At 42.7% G+C, this 17,382-nt stretch overlaps 1 protein-coding gene across 3 annotated transcripts; it reads right to left on the bottom strand.

Annotated features, from left to right (window-relative positions):
- Window positions 1-144: 144 nt before the first annotated feature.
- On the bottom strand, window positions 145-16,876 carry mcm10 (minichromosome maintenance 10 replication initiation factor). Of its 3 annotated transcripts, XM_023817763.2 has the most exons (21): window positions 16,770-16,876; window positions 16,527-16,571; window positions 15,235-15,507; window positions 13,250-13,384; window positions 11,890-12,009; window positions 11,676-11,805; window positions 10,801-10,966; window positions 10,478-10,645; window positions 9,322-9,438; window positions 8,698-8,897; window positions 7,337-7,431; window positions 6,302-6,412; window positions 5,747-5,864; window positions 3,193-3,370; window positions 2,564-2,696; window positions 2,362-2,489; window positions 1,815-1,928; window positions 1,544-1,689; window positions 1,419-1,461; window positions 1,224-1,318; window positions 145-794 (listed from the first exon to the last, which is right to left on the bottom strand). In XM_023817763.2, the coding sequence occupies exons 2-20, from the start codon at window positions 16,531-16,533 to the stop codon at window positions 1,235-1,237; spliced, it is 2,466 nt and encodes an 821-aa protein (XP_023673531.2). In that variant the 5' UTR covers window positions 16,534-16,571; window positions 16,770-16,876; the 3' UTR covers window positions 145-794; window positions 1,224-1,234. The 3 variants fall into 3 exon arrangements, with proteins under 3 accessions (XP_023673531.2, XP_023673530.2, XP_023673532.2); XM_023817762.2 differs by having other exon boundaries at window positions 145-1,318; XM_023817764.2 differs by having other exon boundaries at window positions 145-1,318; window positions 16,732-16,846.
- Between the last annotated feature and the right edge of the window lie 506 nt (window positions 16,877-17,382).

Genomic DNA, 17,382 nt, shown 5'->3' with positions numbered 1-17,382 from the left:
ATGATATCTAAAAACATACAACACAACATTCAACATTGGGTAGTTAAGTGGCAGAGCGAAGTACCAATACGATGTGGAGCAGTGGTTAAAATATAGAGAATGCTGCAGCAGTGTTACAAAATTACTCGCTATGGAGGCAGTAAGTGTACATTTTTCAATGCTTTATTTATAACAAAGAACAAACCAAAAACATCACAGCAGTGTGACAACCTTGTACTTTTACGCTTAAGCATTTCAGGGTATTGTTCACAAATTCACAAGGGAGAGCGAGATCGAAAGGAGGATCAGTGCAGCGTCAGCAGTAATGCGGACACTGTACTGTTCTGTCGTGGTGAAAGAGTTAAGGTGGAAGGGAAAGCTTTTGATTTACCAGTAGATCTATGTTCATACTTTCACCTATGATCAAGAGCTTTGGGTAGTGACCGAAAGAGTGAGATCGCGGATACAAGCAGCAGAAATGAGTTTCACCATAGGGTGTATGGGCTCAGCCTTAGAGATGGGGTGAGGAGCTCAGACATTCAGGAGGGGCGCAAAGTAGAGCTGCTGCTCCTCCGCATCAAAAGGAGTCGTTTGAGGTGGTTCGGACATCTATGTAGAGTGCCTCCTGGACACTTGCCCGGGGAGGTGTTTCGGACATGTCCAACCGGGAGGAGAACCGGGAACAGACCCAGGACATGTTGGAGAGATTGTACCTCTCGGCTGGCCTGGAAATGCCTTGGTATGCCCCGGTGGAGCTGGAGGAGATGGTTGGTGAGTCTGGGCATCATCCCTGCTTAACCTGCTGTCTTCACGACCTGACTCCGGATAAGCGGCAGAAAATGGATGAGTGGATGGGGGGGGGGGGGGGGGGTTGTGTTTTAATGATCTTGCACAAGAGGATGGGATTTTATCCAGCAACCTTCTGATCACAGGCACAGAGACCTAATCTGCTGAGCAGCAGCCCACTCCTCCTGTGTCTCAGGGAGAAAGTACCTACAGCCTTTCCCAAACATCTAACAAACCAGATGACCCTCTTAGAAATATCCATCTGTGCACTTGGCTCATTTTAATAAAACACAGTTTCAGACCATAGAAATCACACGATGCATAATTTGATGACAAAACATTCACTAAAATGGCACTGATGTTAAAAACAGAGCAGTGATGATTATTCCCGATTACTCTAAAACAAACAAAAGCAAAGACGGCCAATCACAGCTGCCACAGTGCTATGGACATCTGACCGGAATGGTAGTCACTTTAGGCCGTTAAGAAATTTGGGCTGCTCCTCTCCCCGGGGTAAAAGTAGTTCTCCTCCAATCTTCGGGCCAGACTTTTCCTGGAAGGATGTTGAAGGGGTGCATTAAAAAACTTGGGGTTCCGCCCTAAACACAGATTCTCAAAGCTATTCTTAAGAGCAAGACAAATACACCAAGTACCTTTATCATGCCATCCCGCTCCCATTTGAAAAGACCACAGTTGCTGCAAAATACAAAATAAGCTTCTTTCAATATGAATTTTAAAATCAAAGGACGAGGAACCGGTGAGTCAGAGGGAAAGTGACCTGCAGTGCTTGTGAGGCATCCTGTCCAGGGCAATGGCCCTCTGCCCGCAGGGACACTTGAAGAAGCGTTTCAGGGCATCATGCCAGTGGTACTCATGTTTGTCTTCCACACACCTATCCAAGGGCTTGAAGTAGGTGTACTTGCACTGCCAAGACACAGCCAGCCACACTATACACGTTAGGCTATTGACATCTTGGTTACCAAAGGGGAACATCTCACCTCACCCCCAAAGTCTACAGGTCTGCGAAGTACCATAGCACGTAAACTCACCGTTTTACAGGTAACAGCCCTACACTTCATCTCTCGGATGTTCCTCATCTTCTCTTCCATTTGTTCCTTCTTCACGAGGGCATCAAAGTACTTCTCCTGGATCTGAAATTCTGCCTACAACAGGAGCAACAGGACTCAGCACCCACCCTGGTATCAACCAGGTTAACTCCTCAAACCATACATTACCATTTCTTTATTACATTCAAACCTCATAACTTACATTCAGCAGACTGACCGACCTATTTTGTCATACCACAATAAAGAATCACTACACTAACCAGTCTAAAGCCAACCCTACCAACTGAAACGCTGAAGATCTTTTCAAGGAACAACATGGCCTATTCAGCAATACACCAGTACCCACTCAGCAATACATCTCCCATGATGCACCTGGGCGATGCACTGGCTCCCCTCATTGCCAGATGCTTACCAGTCATTGATATTATAGCCTTGCTGCTGATGAATACCAGAGGTGTAAAGAAGGAAAATGCTTTCTTAAAGTCAGTTTTACCAAATGGTATGTGAGGACTAAAGGGTGAAGACTCACATCCTGCACCACCCCCAAGTGTCTTGATTTGGCGTTGAGGATCTTCTGAAAAGCGTCAGACTGCAAGTACTCCAAGTGCTCTCTGCGCCTCTTCAGCTCAGGTTCTTCAAGCTCCGGTTCTGACCCACCTACACAGATATTTCTGTCATTGTTGAGTTCCCGGACTCCCATGATTGGCCAAGCTGAAGACCCATGCCGCTACCTGAAGGGGACTCCCGGTTCTGCTCCACCCTGTTGGTGATGTCACTGGCGTTTGGCCTTTTCCTCTTCACGGAGTTCGGGTCTTCTTTTGCCAGCGCTGCTCCTTTTTGCCGCAGCTTTTTCAGCGCAGCTAACTGAAAAGTAGACCAGTCAGCTTCAAGCCCTTTTGACGGCAAGCATGTCAGATCATGGATCAATAAGGGACGCTTTTTAAAAATTTTATTTCAGTTCAGGCTGGTCTGCACACCACAAGGGACACACTTTTAAAAGGATTTTTTTTTTTTCTTCAAAAACTGTCCGTGGTTATTATTATCTCAACTTTTGGTTTTAGCCAGTGAAGACCACCCCCTCCCATAAATGAAAGCTGCAAAGAGGGAATTTGTTTAGCTTGGTGACCATGACTGTCAGCAATGACCTCATTTTGGAATTAGCAACTTTAATGGCTAACATTCTGGGGCTGCTGATTAGAAGATGATGGAGTGATGCGAAAGTCTGACTTCCCAGCTTCCAGGAATGGCAAACACACTATCACTGCAATGGCCAATGCTTGTGAAACTCTGCATTATAATATGCATTTTTTTTTTTTTTTTTAACTATGATACGGTAAAAATTCCATTCATATCCACATACCTTTGCAGCTGATAAGTTAAGTGTTGGAGCTGTTGGTGTATGGTCAAAGAACAGGACGTCCTGCCCTTCACTGAAGCCACGCCCCAGCTTGGGGGTGTGGCCCTGCCCTGTGGGGGACTGCTTGACTGCTTCTGGTGAGGGCATCTTTGGACCAACTTTGTCATTGTTCTGGAGGAACCTAGACAGCACAGAAAGGCAGGGAAATGAGGGTCACTCATGTTCACCGCCCCCCCACCCCCCCCACCCTTTATAGAGAACCACAGCAGATTAGGTCACATTCCACTGCACTAGATGCCATACTTTTGATACTAAAAATTAGGTACTCTTGCTTTTCCACTGATTTCTGTTTAGGTACCAGTACCGTAAGTACTTGGTACTACCTGATACTTTTGGAACTGATACTTTTTCAGTACTTCAAGGCGGGACCTACAAATGTGTTTGTCAATTAGATATGCAAATAAACTGCCTTGAAAATACAGAATACATGTGCCCTGCTGAAAAAGTGTGGGTACGAACTCAGAAAACAATGAAAAATTAAAGGAAAAATAATTCAAAAGTAATAATAATGGATGCAAGGATAAACGAAAAGATCCAAGCAAAGTACAATGTGGTTGGATTAACAGATTCAATAAGAGATGGATGGCATGACAAGAAATAAAGAATTTGCTAAAATATATTACGGCTGCACGATTTGAAAATTTCAAATATTGCAATAAAAAAATCAGACTAGCCTGGTCCTTGCAATGTGAGAATTTCATGTACAGAACATGCAATGTTGGTATTAATATCACACCTTGCCCATCCCTATATACAGTGAGGGAAATAATTATTTGAACCCCTGCTGAATTCTTAAGTTGACCCATTAATAAAGAAATTAGAAGTCTGTCATTTCACCTGTAGGTTTATTTCAACAGCAAAAGATAGATTAACAAAACAAGCAAGAAAAAATCATTATGTAACAGTTACAAACCAATTTGTCATTTATCTAGGGAAATAAGAATTTGATCCCTTAGAACACATGCTATAGTACTTGGTGGAATAACCATTGTTTGCAAGCACAGCTGTCTGACGTTTTTTGTAGTTGATCAGCAGGTTTGCATGCAGGTCAGCAGAAATGTTCATCCACCCCTCTTTGCAGACCTCCACCAAATCATGAAGGTTTTTAGGCTGTCACTTGGATTCACAAAGCTTGAGTTTCCTTCATAGTTCTTATGTGGGAGACTGACTAGGGTACTCCATGATCTTAAAGCGCTTCTTCTTCAATCACTCCTTTGTTGCTTTGGCCATATGCTTAGGGTCGCGGTCTTGCTGTAAGATCCATCCACAATCCATTGTTAGTGCCCTGGCTGAAGGAAAGAGGTTCTCATCCAAGATTTTACGGTACATGACTATGTCCATCTTTCCTTTGATGCAGTGCAGCTGTTCTGTACCCTTGGCAGAAAAACACCCCCAAAGCATAATGCTTCCACCTCCGTGGAAGGGTAGGGATGGTGTTCCTGGGGTTACAGTCAGCATTCTTTTCCCTCCAAACACAGCGAGTAGAGTTGATGCCAAACAGCCCAATTTTGGTCTTATCTGACCACATCACATTCTTCCAAGCCTCATTGGAATTGTTCAGGTGTTCACTGGCATACTTCAGAAGGGCCAGAACATGGGCCCTCTTGAACAGGGGTACTTTGCAAGCAATGCAGGATTTAAAATCGTAATGGCATGATGTGTCACTGATGGTTTTCTTGTTGACTGAGGTCCCTGCAGCTTTGAAATCATTAACAAGCTCCTCCATTGTGGTTCTGGGGTTAGCCCTCACCATTCTTAAGATCATTGATGCAATATGAGATGAGATCTTCCTTGGTGCCCCAGACCGAGGGTGACTGGCAGTTATTTTGTCTTTCTTCCATTTGCGAATAATTGCACCAACAGTTGTCACTTTCTCACCAAGCTGCTTGCTGATGGTCATATAGCCCATTCCACCTTTGTGAAGGTCAACAATCCTGTCTCTAATGTCCTTAGACGTGTCTTTGGTATTTCCCATGGTGGTAAGGTTGAAGATGTAGACAGGTTAGTGGCCCAAGAATAATGTTTAACAAAGTAATGCCCATTAAATGACAATACTGGCTTGGTATCTGTTAATACTTAAGTACTACTGTGTTGTGTTAGTGCACATGTAACTTGACCTAATTTTGTGCTGGGTTGTACGGGATCAAATAATTATTTCCTTAGATAAATGACAAATTGATTTTTACCTGCTACACAATGATTTTTTCTTATTTGTTTTGTGTTGAAAATCTATCTTGTGATGTTAAAAAAAACCTACCATTGAAATGATAGACTTCTCATTTATTTATAAATGGTTGAAATTAGGAATTCAACAGGGGGTCAAATAATTATTTCTCTCACGGTGCAAAATTCCCGCCTTGCATTGTGATGATGTCATTCACCGCCGTAACCAGTTTTACATTAGTGACCCAAGAAGACTGTACTTCTGGCATTTTTTTGAAGTACCAAAATTACAGTAGCTGGTGCAGTGGAAAAGCACCCATACAGACCGACGTACCTCTGCTGAAGATTCTCAGACTTCCTGCGTCTGGCCTCCATGAGCTGCTGCTTCTGTTGCTTGAGGAGCTGGCCAGCCGAGATAGACTGGACTCCAGGGCTCGCTGCATTGGCCGAGCCTAACAAACACCGAGGATCTCACTACATAACCAACCATACCGCCTGTGTTGGGAAGGTTTCTCTAGCATCTCATTAAAACACAAAGCAAATGCCACCATGTATCACATCTCAGGAAAAGTATTCTATGCCAGAGAAGGTCGTGTGAGTATCAAGTATCATAGGTCCATCTGTCACATACAGTTATATTCAGTACAATATGTAGTGAAATGCAGAAGACAATCATACATAATCAAAGTGTGTAAGGATAAAGTCAGGATATTGCCATACATTCCCCAAACTGAAGCACCAACTAATACCATACCTACTACCAGCTAAAGAACTATAGTATGATGCTATGTAGTATCAGAAAGGTGCTGATGGGGCAGGGATGGGGTGGGTACCCCTTGAAGACCCTGTATATTCTTGGGTAATGGTAAAGAGGCCAAGGGCTTCCTACCTGACGTATTATGCCGCAGGTGTTTCTTCAGGTTGAGGGCTCCTGGCGTCTGCATTGATAGCAGGCTTTTGAAGTCATCGGAGCAGCCAGTGACCTCACTGGTAGCCATGGCTACAGATAACCAAAAATATGGTAAGTTCTCAGAGAGAGAGCAACTCAGAAACTGGCAACTGGAACCGACAAGACTCAGTAACAGACAGCCGTAATTCAGTATGTGATCTCACAAAAATTTCAGCATAACAGGGTCTAATCCAGTGGCTGCCAACAAGTCGATTGCGACTGACCAATTGATCTTTCAGACATTCCTAGTCAATAGCCTCTCTTATTTTTCTTGAACTGTATTCAACACTGAAAAACACTGCAGCCATCCCACCTCTCCTGGAAGTTCCGGGAGTCTCCCGCAAATGAACAGCAGCTCCTTGATACACGTGGAAAAGGCACAATGTCCTGAAAATCTGTGGTTCCACTACTGAGCTGCAGTAAAATTAGGCAGCAAGAAGTTTACCTGCCACCTTCTAGCCCTGTTTTGCAAATTTTACTGAGAGGACCCCAACAAACCCCATAGTAAGCTTGGATGGTATCAAATTTGTAATACCATCATACCAACCAGATGGTATTACACAATGGGTTGTTGTGCAGGAGACAGAGACTATGGTATACGTTTTTTTTACAGTATTTTAAAAGCAACGCTATTCCAGTATTTCCTGATAAAATCTGCTGTAATACCATCCAAACCCATCCAGCTCAGCCATATCCTTCCCCCGCGGTCGTCCCTCATCTGTCTCTCCGAAATGAATACAGGACATCAGAAAATAGCTGGCTGTGGCTACCCCCATAACACTAGAAATCAGACACTTTTAACTTTATTTGTATGTCGCACATACACATGTATTTGACTTCAGTGGACATGAAAGGAAAACTACATTTTACGATCCAGTCAGCAACATTTACCATTCCAACTGCCCCCCCTCCCAAGACAGCTCCCCGGATTTCCTGGTGTCAGTAGTTCTCACAGTAAAAACGGTCTAATCTCACCGAGCCTCCTTGCTTGACTGACGATCTGGTCTGCACCTCTTACAAACAGGTTGCTCAGAGTTGTCTGCTTGGGTTTCTTCTGTTGTGATCCTGACCTAGGGACACAATTCCATCAGAATCTAAAATGACTGAGAAGCTATGAATCATCACTGGAAAAATAATCACTGTGATCTCTAAATATTTGCTCCCTTCATATTTGCCTGCGCATAACATCCTCTAACAAAGCTAAATATGACGATGTTGCATTTGGCATATTTACACATGGGCCTTTTAATACCTATTGCATTTGGGTGCACACATGTTGGTGTCTAATGTTCGGTATGAACAATATCTTTGTATGTGCAAAGTCATTCATTTACAACAATTAATATGTTAATTCACTCAAGATGAATGTTGAATGTTAGTGATATGTCACAGTACAAATTTTTCTGTATTTATTAACATGCATTTCAGCAAGGGTTAAAACTAGCTGTACCCTAAATGCAACGCTGAAGCACATTTCTATCTGAACTTTAGATTAGTTATATTTCACCTAAAATGTTTGTATGCCTACTCTGGACCATTTGTAAAAGTGTGAACTTTTTCAGGATATGTTTTTCTTCATAGGTTCCAAAATCTTCATACAAAATCTGCATATGAATGTTCCTCAACTTTTTTTTGTTCACACAACGCTATTATCAATGAGCTTTGGAAATCTGGGCAAGGTGCGGGAACTCAGCATTGGACCACAGAAACGTGGATAAATATCTTAAATCACAGAGCTCCAGCATCCATCCAAATATGAATGAGCATTTTTAATCCAATATCCTTTTTAGGGGCATGCAGAGCTCCCTGGAAGAGAAGAAACAGTGATAGGGGGTGGGGTTAATGAACAGGGGGTGGGATTATTGGGTAATGGATGGAGTTACTAAGAAAGGGGTGGGCTTAGTGAGCAGGGGTGGGATTATTGAGCAGGGGGTGGGATTACTGGGTAATGGTTGGAGTTACTAAACAGGGGGTGGGATTAGTGAGCAGGGGGTGGGATTACTAGGTAATGGGTGGGATTAGTGAGCAGGGGGTGGGATTATTGGGTATTGGGTGGGATTAGTGAGCAGGGGGTGGGACTATTGGGTAATGGGTGGGATTAGTGAGCAGGGGGTGGGATTACTGGGTAATGGATGGATTTACTAAGCAGGGGGTGGGATTAGTGAGCGGGGGTGGGATTATTGGGTAGTGGGTGTAGTTACTAAGAAAGGGGTGGGCTTAGTGAGCAGGGGGTGGGATTATTGGGTAATGGGTGGGGTTGTTGTGCAGGAGACAGAGACACTGAACAGGAGCCAGGATTATTGGGCAGGCGGTGGGGTTACCGGGGGGGTACTCACACAGAGGTGGCAAACGCCATTGATGACACACCCCCGTAATGGAACCCACTTTGACACAGACGCTCCTTTAATCCAACAGCCCCCTTTCCCCGAGCCTTCCCGGCAACCTTGCCGGAAAAACTGGACTGCAGCTCCGCCCTCTTGGAGCTCATGCTCTTGTACTGGGCCTTCACATGGTACTGGCAGAACTGGCACTCGTGCTATAGTGGGTCAAGGTCACCATAACATGGCATTACTGACAGAGTGAAGCGCTTTGCAATTAAAGATGAACAAAGTGAGAAGAGTCACAAGCATCCGACAGTTTCAAATGACCGTTTGGAAGCACAGAACCCAGACATTCAAGTACTGGAGGGGACAATCAGATACATTCAAAGCAAGCAGATATCAGGCAGGGAAAACATATTCATTTATATTAGGATTTTCCACCTATATTCTAGCACAGTGGTCTCCAACTCCAGTCCTGGAGAGCTTCTGCTCCACACCAGGAGCAGGTGTGGCTCATCAGAAGCCAGATAGAACAGAAAACCTACTGGACAGCAGCTCTGTTTTTAAACTCAGGATGGGAACATGAGATTATTCATACCAGTGGTGGGCAGGTAATGAGACGAAGAGCACAGGACCCACCAGGTTGACTAGCTGTCTGCAGGGGTCCCCATTCTTCTTGGTAGCCTTGCAAGTTCCAAAGTCTAGGGCTTCACCCATGAGCAGAATCTTCTGTGGGTGCTCCACAGACAAGCACAGCTACAGCCATACAGGGAGACAGTAATTAGAAGTACAGAATGAAACAATGACCACCTGACATAAATAAACCCCTCCTTCTTCGGCCATTATTCATCATCCTTAAACTACTCCTATAGTATGGAAACATTTCCAGACAATTCCCTTTTATGAATAACAATCACTTTAAAATTTACTGCATCTATAATGATTTCAAAATTACTACAAAATTACCAGGTGCATTGAAATGAATAAAAATACTAATTGCATTTTTCCACTGCCATCAAGAACTGAGCTCTTTCCATTGTAAAGCATGCAAGCTGTACCCGAACCTTAACTGGGCTGACATGGCCCTTCTTACTCGCAACTTGACCAAACCGAGCCGATTGTGTCAGCACCATCTGATTGGTCGAAATGCAAGGCGATACCGGTGTTTACACAAGTTACACAAGCCGGTGTTAATTCCTAGTGGTTGATACTTGCACAACACGGTTATTCTCAGAGACGTGCTTACGGGAAATTAGCACACAGTAAAAATAAATAAATAAATAAGTGCACATAGGAAATCGGGATGTACACAGTGTGAATGGTAAATAAGCATCTCTTCAGTTTTACATCAGTTGCTCTCCAAGCCTGACAACGGCTTTACCGCGTCCAACTCTTCTACAGTGGAAAACCGAGGCTAGCTGGAACCATCCTGTAACTAGTCTTTCTTTGCAGTACTGCTCAGTTCCTGCATGCCAGTGGAAAAGCGACATGTTACACCGTGAAATTAACATAAACCATCAATTACTTTATAAGATAAGATCAGATAAGATACTCCTTTATTAGTCCCACAAGTGGGAAATTTGCATTGTCACAGCAGAAAGCAGACAGTATAAGAATAAAGCAGCAGAAATTAAAAACAATAGGATAAAAACTATATATGTACAGAGTGGAAAGTAAGGAATCACACCAAGGACTAAATTTGTAAACAAAAGACAAAAAAAAACTGCTGACTATCCTAAACAGTGGTATACAATAAAAGTGAGCCCTTCCAAAAAACACAAAGCTCGAGACTTACCCCATCAGACCCCTCCTTGGGCTTCATTGGATTTGGGTTCAGGATACCGATGACAGTGCCTGGATCAGTCTTCCAGTGTTCTTTGTGAACTTCTCCAAACAGGAACAGGTTTACATAAACTTCTAGGTCTCGGAGGTCATTCAGCTTCCAAATACTAAAGGTCTTGCCCTGAGACAAAAATTGTAATTTCACCACTTAAAACTTAATTCAAAAGGCAATCTTAAAATTTCTTTTTTGGAACTTCATAACCAATATCTTGCAGCCAAGAATAAAATAAATCTCCATTTTCATGTCAGTTCAGGGACAGAAGGCTCCAAACTCACACTGCTGTTACTCTGTGGAGTGACTTTGCTGACCACCACGGCAAAAGTGACCCAATCAGTTTCATCAAGCTTCTCGCGAGCCAGCCGTTCTGGTAGCTGCGACAGCCTTATCAGGCGACGGTCTCCCATCTTTTGCTCCATCTCGATGGAGGACACGCGTGGTCTCCTGTAAGCCAACGGCCATTAAAGTACAAGTTAAACAACTGCTCCTTTTCATTTATATGAAGACCAGAAATCCAGATGTTGCTGCATTACATCTGAGCTTGGAAATTGAAATTTCAATTGGAATGCCCACCAAAGTCAAAATTCCTACTCGGAATGTTGGAGGAATCTACACAACCCCAACCTCAGAATTCAAGATGGCGGCCTTTATCAACAGAAGTGAAAATTGTAGTTTTTTTTTTTTTACTGTTTATTAGCATTTATGGCTTAGTCGTGGCTCATTAAATTGGTTGGACACATACACCTGACACACCGTTATCTGTGGATGTGTTGTTATGGTGTTTTTATGCATCAACTGATATTGCTAACAATGGTTAATAATTAACTGGGCAAGAACTGGGGCCTGTTTCACAAAGCAGGATTTCTTGCTTAGCCGTGTAACTTGCTGGATTTAAGGTAGTCTGGGTTAAATGTAAGTGAACGAAGATAAAGGCCATTTACACTGGGGTACCTTAAATCCAACAAGTTATCTGGCTAAGCAAGAAATCTTGCTTTTTGAGGTCCCTGGAATTGCAAAATGGCTTTCCAACTTGCTTTACTGGAATGCAACTTGGGTGTGACATCACTCCCAACTCCAACTTCCAGGTAAATGGAACGCAGCAATAGGTATGATGGCAGATCAGTGTCTGCATCATGTCAACGTGTTACAGAACCTGAGCCTGAGTCCAGAGAACTTCTCTGCTGTAGCATCATGAGTAGCTGATGTGCGGGGGACAGTTTGTGCCGCGTCAGTGGCCTTCATTAGTTGACACTTCTGCCCTACCAGGTAACTGACTGCTGAAGCTGAGAATGAGACAAAATGAGACACAGAACCTCAGCCAATACTGCGGCTTAACGTGAGAAAAACGCTGAGTTGCCAACTCATACCAGCTGCAGGTTCTGGTCTGGTCTGGTGATTAATTCGCTGCTTCCTTTGGTGGGGGTCTGTCTTGGTGGACTCTTGTGACTTTGTGGGGTGGCTCCTCTGTGTCAAGGGTGCAGGACTGTCTGTGGCAAATTCGACAACATACATTATTCAAAATCCACAAATGTTGCTATGACACGACCAGGTTTATGCATGAACAGGACTTCAGACTAACTTTTCCAATGGCAGCACTGCTGATATCAGCTTTCTCAGTGGGTCGCACCAGCACATGATCTGGTCGCGCCCTTCATTTTGGGGCAGCATGGTGTTAATCAAGGACATTGCATGCTGATGAATAGTTGTTCTAATTTGTATACCCTGGTTTTTGTATTGATGAAAGACTGACAGTGACTTAAGGCTTGATACAGGAACCACTTCACATTAGTGAGGGATAAGCAAATCTAACAGCAAATCTATATTATTCCATTACAAACCTGAAATTAGCTACATCAAAAGAGTTGGGGTACTTTACAAACCCTACAGACTATTTACAAGGTAATAAAACTGTTACATACATGTAAATGTGGGTGCAGGCTTGTCTCGAATTGAAAAATCTCATGCCAGCTAGCTAAACAAAATTGATAACTCTTATAGACGGCTTCCTTTTTTAACACCATGGTTTCACACGTTTATCAGCAGTGCATATATACTCATTATCGATTTAATAGTTTTCCTTACACGCCAAGTGAATTACCTTTGGCTGCTCTCTGTGCACAAGTGGATTTTTTATTCTCCAGTAGCAGCCTGTAGGCGTTTTAATACTCACAATTTGTTAACCCAGAACCCATGCAGGAGCAAAACATCCTTATCAGTGTTTCCCCTACCATTATATTAGGGGGGCGCCCCCCCACCCCAACGGCATCTCCCGCCCCCCCTCCCCTTGAAGGTCAAGTTAATATTATTTAATTTTATTCTCTACATAGCGCCAGATCACAACAGAAGTCTTTTAAGGTTACCTTTCCTATAGAACAGGTCTATACATTGTCCTTTTATTAAATAAACTAAATAGCCTTATGTTATTTATCTTATTTACACAACAGCCTGTCATTTTTGTCTCTACACGGTCGCGCGTTTACAATTCTCCTCTGTATCGTGCATAGTGGAGTTCCGCCCCGATGCGAGCGCACAGACACGTGCGGCACACACAGGTGAGCACACTCCCACCAGCAGACAGAGAGCGCGCGTTGGAAAATATGTCACGTCTGAAAATCCATAACCAGGACACTAGAGTACAAATACAGAAGAAAATGCCAAAATATTAATTCTTATTATCAAAAGACAAGAAAGAGGAATTCTGAGTTTGAGATTCAGGGCTGTGATTACCTGAGGAGCCGCCTTGCTTCGTGGCCCCCGGGGCAGGAAGTGCATTTTGGCTGGGTCTGGAAGCTTCTGAGCTATGCGAGGCCTCCAGCTTCTGCTGCAGCTTACGCATCTGCTCCTGCATATGCCTCAGCTCAGCTGGTGGAGACATTACAGATGATCAGATTATGCAGGAGAAATAAATGCATCAGATGATTTTATCCAAAGCGTTGTATAAGTGAAGCTAGTAGCACATTACAAAGATACAGCAATCAGGAAGTCCACTAGACACCCTATATGGGAGACCTGGCTATTACACCTACAAGAACTTTTCACATTCCATTATAAATCTATAGGCATCAATATGGAGTCAGTCCCGCCTTTGCTGCATTTTAGTCACCATCTGGAGCCCTGCATCCAGAAGAGCATCTGTGACATCATGCACTGATTGTGAACCAGGCCTTCACATTGAACATCTCCATTCTAGTTCATCTCAAAGGTGTTTGATGGGGTTGAGGTCAGAGCTCTGTGTAGGTCAGTCAAGTTCTTCCACACCAAACTCACGCAACCATGGTTTTATGAACCTTGCTTTGAGCACTGGGGCACAGTCATGCTGGAACAGACAAGGGCCTTCCCCAAACTGTTCCCATAAATGTGAAAGCATGTCTTGATATGCTGAAGCATTAAAAGTTCCCTTCACTGGAACTAAGGGGCCCTAGCCCAACCCCTGAAAAACAACCCAAAACTTTATAGTTGGCACAACGCAGTCAGGCAGGTTACTTTCTCCTGACATCCACCAAACCCAGACTCATCCATCAGACTGCCAGAGAGAGAAGAGTGATTTGTCACTCCACAGAACACATTTCCACTGCTCCAGAATCCAGTGGCAGTGTGCTTTACACCACTCCATCCGACACTTGGTGATGTGAGACTTGCATGCAGCTGCTCGGCCATGGAAGCCCATTCCACAAAGCTCCCAGAGCAAAGTTTTTGTACTGGGTTTAATGCCAGAGGAAGTTTGGAATTCTGCTTTTATTGAGTCAATAGACCATTGGTGACTTTTACGCACTACGTCTCTCAGCACCAGCTCTTGTACATGGTCTGCCACTTCATGGCTGAGTTTCTGTTGTTCTTAAATGCTTCCACTTTGCAATAATACCACTTATAGCTGACCATGAAATATCTAGCAGGGAAGAATTTTCACTAACTGACTTATTGCAAAAGTGGCATCCTATGACTTGAAATCTTCATTTTGGGTAAGTATGTCATGATTTCTTGACGTAAAAGTGTAAGCTAGAGATGCACCAATCATTCGGCCAGGAATCGGAATCGGACAATTTTCAGCGTGCTCAGCCCAGACCGGAGACCAGCCAATCAGTCTCATGTATTTCCAATGCCGACCCGGGCCATTTTACACAGGCACCACTACACACCGTGGCACAGGCTAACATGTCGTCAGCGTGGAAGTTCTTCACTGTGAGTGAAGTGAATAAGCTGTCAATTACAGTTCTTAGAAGGAAAATCGGAATCAGCAAAAACTGGTACAAGCAGGTAATACTGGCGAAAAAAACTGGAAATCGGAATCGGCCAAGAAAATTGCAATCAGTGCATCTCTAGTGTAAGCAGTATCAAAGAGCTACACAACATCTTCCAAACAAAGCAAGAACCTAATAAGACTACTATTCAACCAACAGGAGATGCAAAGGAAATCTGGAAGCTTGTAATTGTATTAGGCCAGTGTTGCCCAACCTGGCACTTGGGGACCCCCAGATAGTCCTCAATGTTGGTCCCTCCCAGTTCCCTACTAGCCTAATGCAGCATCCCCCACCCCCCCAGTCCCCAGGTTGTCCACGTGTGGACTGTCTGGGGATCCCGGAGGAATGGACTGGGAAACACTATCTGGCTAGCAGAGGATCATACATAAACTGCTATATATAAGCAGTATATATAATATACTGCTATTGAAATTAATAAGATAAAGAAAAAGATGATCTGATGCAGTCACCTACCTGCAAGCTCTTCCTTAGATTTATCATAGGAATCACTTGCTTTTGTGTCTGAAGTCTCGTTCTGCATGCTCTCCTCCTCCATGTCATCCACATCTCCAAAGAGCATTTCAATGTCTTCCTTGTGTTTGGCAGATTCATCCTTAGCTTGCCCATCATCAAATTCCTCCTCATTGTCGTCATCATTATCAAACAGATCATCCAAATCATCCACTTTTGGCTCCTCTGTATCATTTTCTTCTAGAAGGGAAGTCAGGATGTCGAGATCATCCTCACCTGTTATCCAAAGAGATGGTATACGGAGTTACGAGAAAAGCACACATTTAAAATGACCTAATTATTAGTTTACCTGATATATGTGACTGGCCATTAGGCAGGGGTCTATACTAACTTTTTTTCCCCCAAGAAGCACTTGTGCCTCTAAGTTTAAAAAAAAAAGGAATACAGAAAAAAATTGCACGGTCAATTCTGTTTTTTTAAGCACTCAAACTTAATTCACCGTTATGTGCTCTCTATGTGCAATTTAACATACAAGCTAGCAGAATGGAAAACTGAATGAACAAAACTGACAAGAAACTAGATTTTTTTTTTTTTTTTTTTTTATGTTTTACTATATTCCACATAATCCATACTGTCCATATGGCTTTATAGAATAGAATAGAGTTCTATTCTATACGCATAGTGCATGTAACCGGGTTGTCTGTGTTGTGTGAATTTTCTATTAAACTCTGATGCCGTGTCCTAATAGCAAGTTAACAAATACAAACTAATCAGATTTTGTGTAACTGTACATATTAAACAAAAATAACATACATACATACATAAATAGAAGAATTTAAAAAGTAAACCACTTTCGCTAAATCAGCATACATATGCGCCACTTCCACTGCAGTATATTTAGCATAGGCTACATCGGTACATTTTAATCAGCCAATGCTGAAAAATGCGAAATAAAATTCTGGTGGTGTTAAACTGTAATGCAGTGAATCGCGACAATAGCGACGTAATAATAAATTACAGTACTGATACATCCCTAGTGGCCATCTATTAATCAGATCAGAGGAGGGGGGACAACTTCAGTAGTTATCTCTTACTTCTTCTTGTCCAATTTTATAGCAAGAAAATGTCCTGATATAAAATTTAAGGTAAGAGCCTCTGCGTTTAAATATTTTTCAGCTGAAGAAATGACCATCGACATATCTGATTAAGGTATAACCGGAAAATGTTAAATGTCAATGTCAATGCAAAACACGAAAATACAGCTACAACATCTTTAAAGCAGGACGACAGCATACCTTCCATTTCTTAGTATCGAACAAGAATTCCAGATAAGCAGCAAACTACAAAAAACACAAATACAAAACAATTACAATACAGATTAACGGCTAACGCAGACATACTCTGCCTATAAGATCAACAAGTACTTACAACTACAGACTACAGTGTGCATATAAAATTCCGTTTAATAGCAAATCAAATTATATATTACTTTTTACTTACGCATACACATGACTTGTTATTAACGTTAATACGATCACCTTGTTTATTGTCCCCGTCCTGCTACTCTTGCTTTCTCCTGCTACTAGCGCCAAAATTCAAGTCCTATCGCTTCGGCTTGCGTATGTAGGTGTCTGTCCGAGATCCTGAATAATTTATTTATTTTAAAACATTCAAAATCGCAAAACAAATCGTTCAAAATTATTAATAGCCTTTGCAAATATGTTTTTGTAAATGTTTTCCAAGCATTTCACGTAAATCTGTATTTACTTGTAAGATTATTTCGGACAGGCACATCGTGAACAGCTTCAGTTAGGTCCTGTTCTGTAGGGCGACTTTACATGCTGATGCAGTTGGCAGAGTTCTCTACATAAGTGTAATGGGGCTAATTTAAAGTGATTTATTTACATGTATGTGTATGAGTGATCTTCACTTTCGCAGTAACCAAATTCGACGGAAACATCAAGAGAGTGCTTTGCTCTTAGTTGCTCCCGACTAAGTATGTATTCGAGCAATATTTTGATGGACTTACTTTTAAATAAATTTATGGCTACGGGCCTGGGCGAAGGAGGATCAAATGAGTTTTTAAGCAGGATTCATATATGTTATGTGACATGAAGATAGAATGAAGATGTATCGAAAATCTCGTAAATT

Source organism: Paramormyrops kingsleyae, chromosome 1, assembly GCF_048594095.1.
Source record: "Paramormyrops kingsleyae isolate MSU_618 chromosome 1, PKINGS_0.4, whole genome shotgun sequence".
Classification (NCBI taxonomy): domain Eukaryota; kingdom Metazoa; phylum Chordata; class Actinopteri; order Osteoglossiformes; family Mormyridae; genus Paramormyrops; species Paramormyrops kingsleyae.
This window is presented reverse-complemented; position numbering and strand designations above follow the sequence as displayed.

What these genes read in the sequence shown, in the direction of transcription:
- mcm10 (XM_023817762.2), bottom strand. An exon ending in GAAGCAAGGCGGCTCCTCAG is followed by an intron (nt 12,010 to 13,249) that starts GTAATCACAGCC and finishes AATTTGCCACAG; the next exon opens with ACAGTCCTGCACCCTTGACA. An exon ending in CAGACCAGAACCTGCAGCTG is followed by an intron (nt 11,806 to 11,889) that starts GTATGAGTTGGC and finishes TCTCATTCTCAG; the next exon opens with CTTCAGCAGTCAGTTACCTG.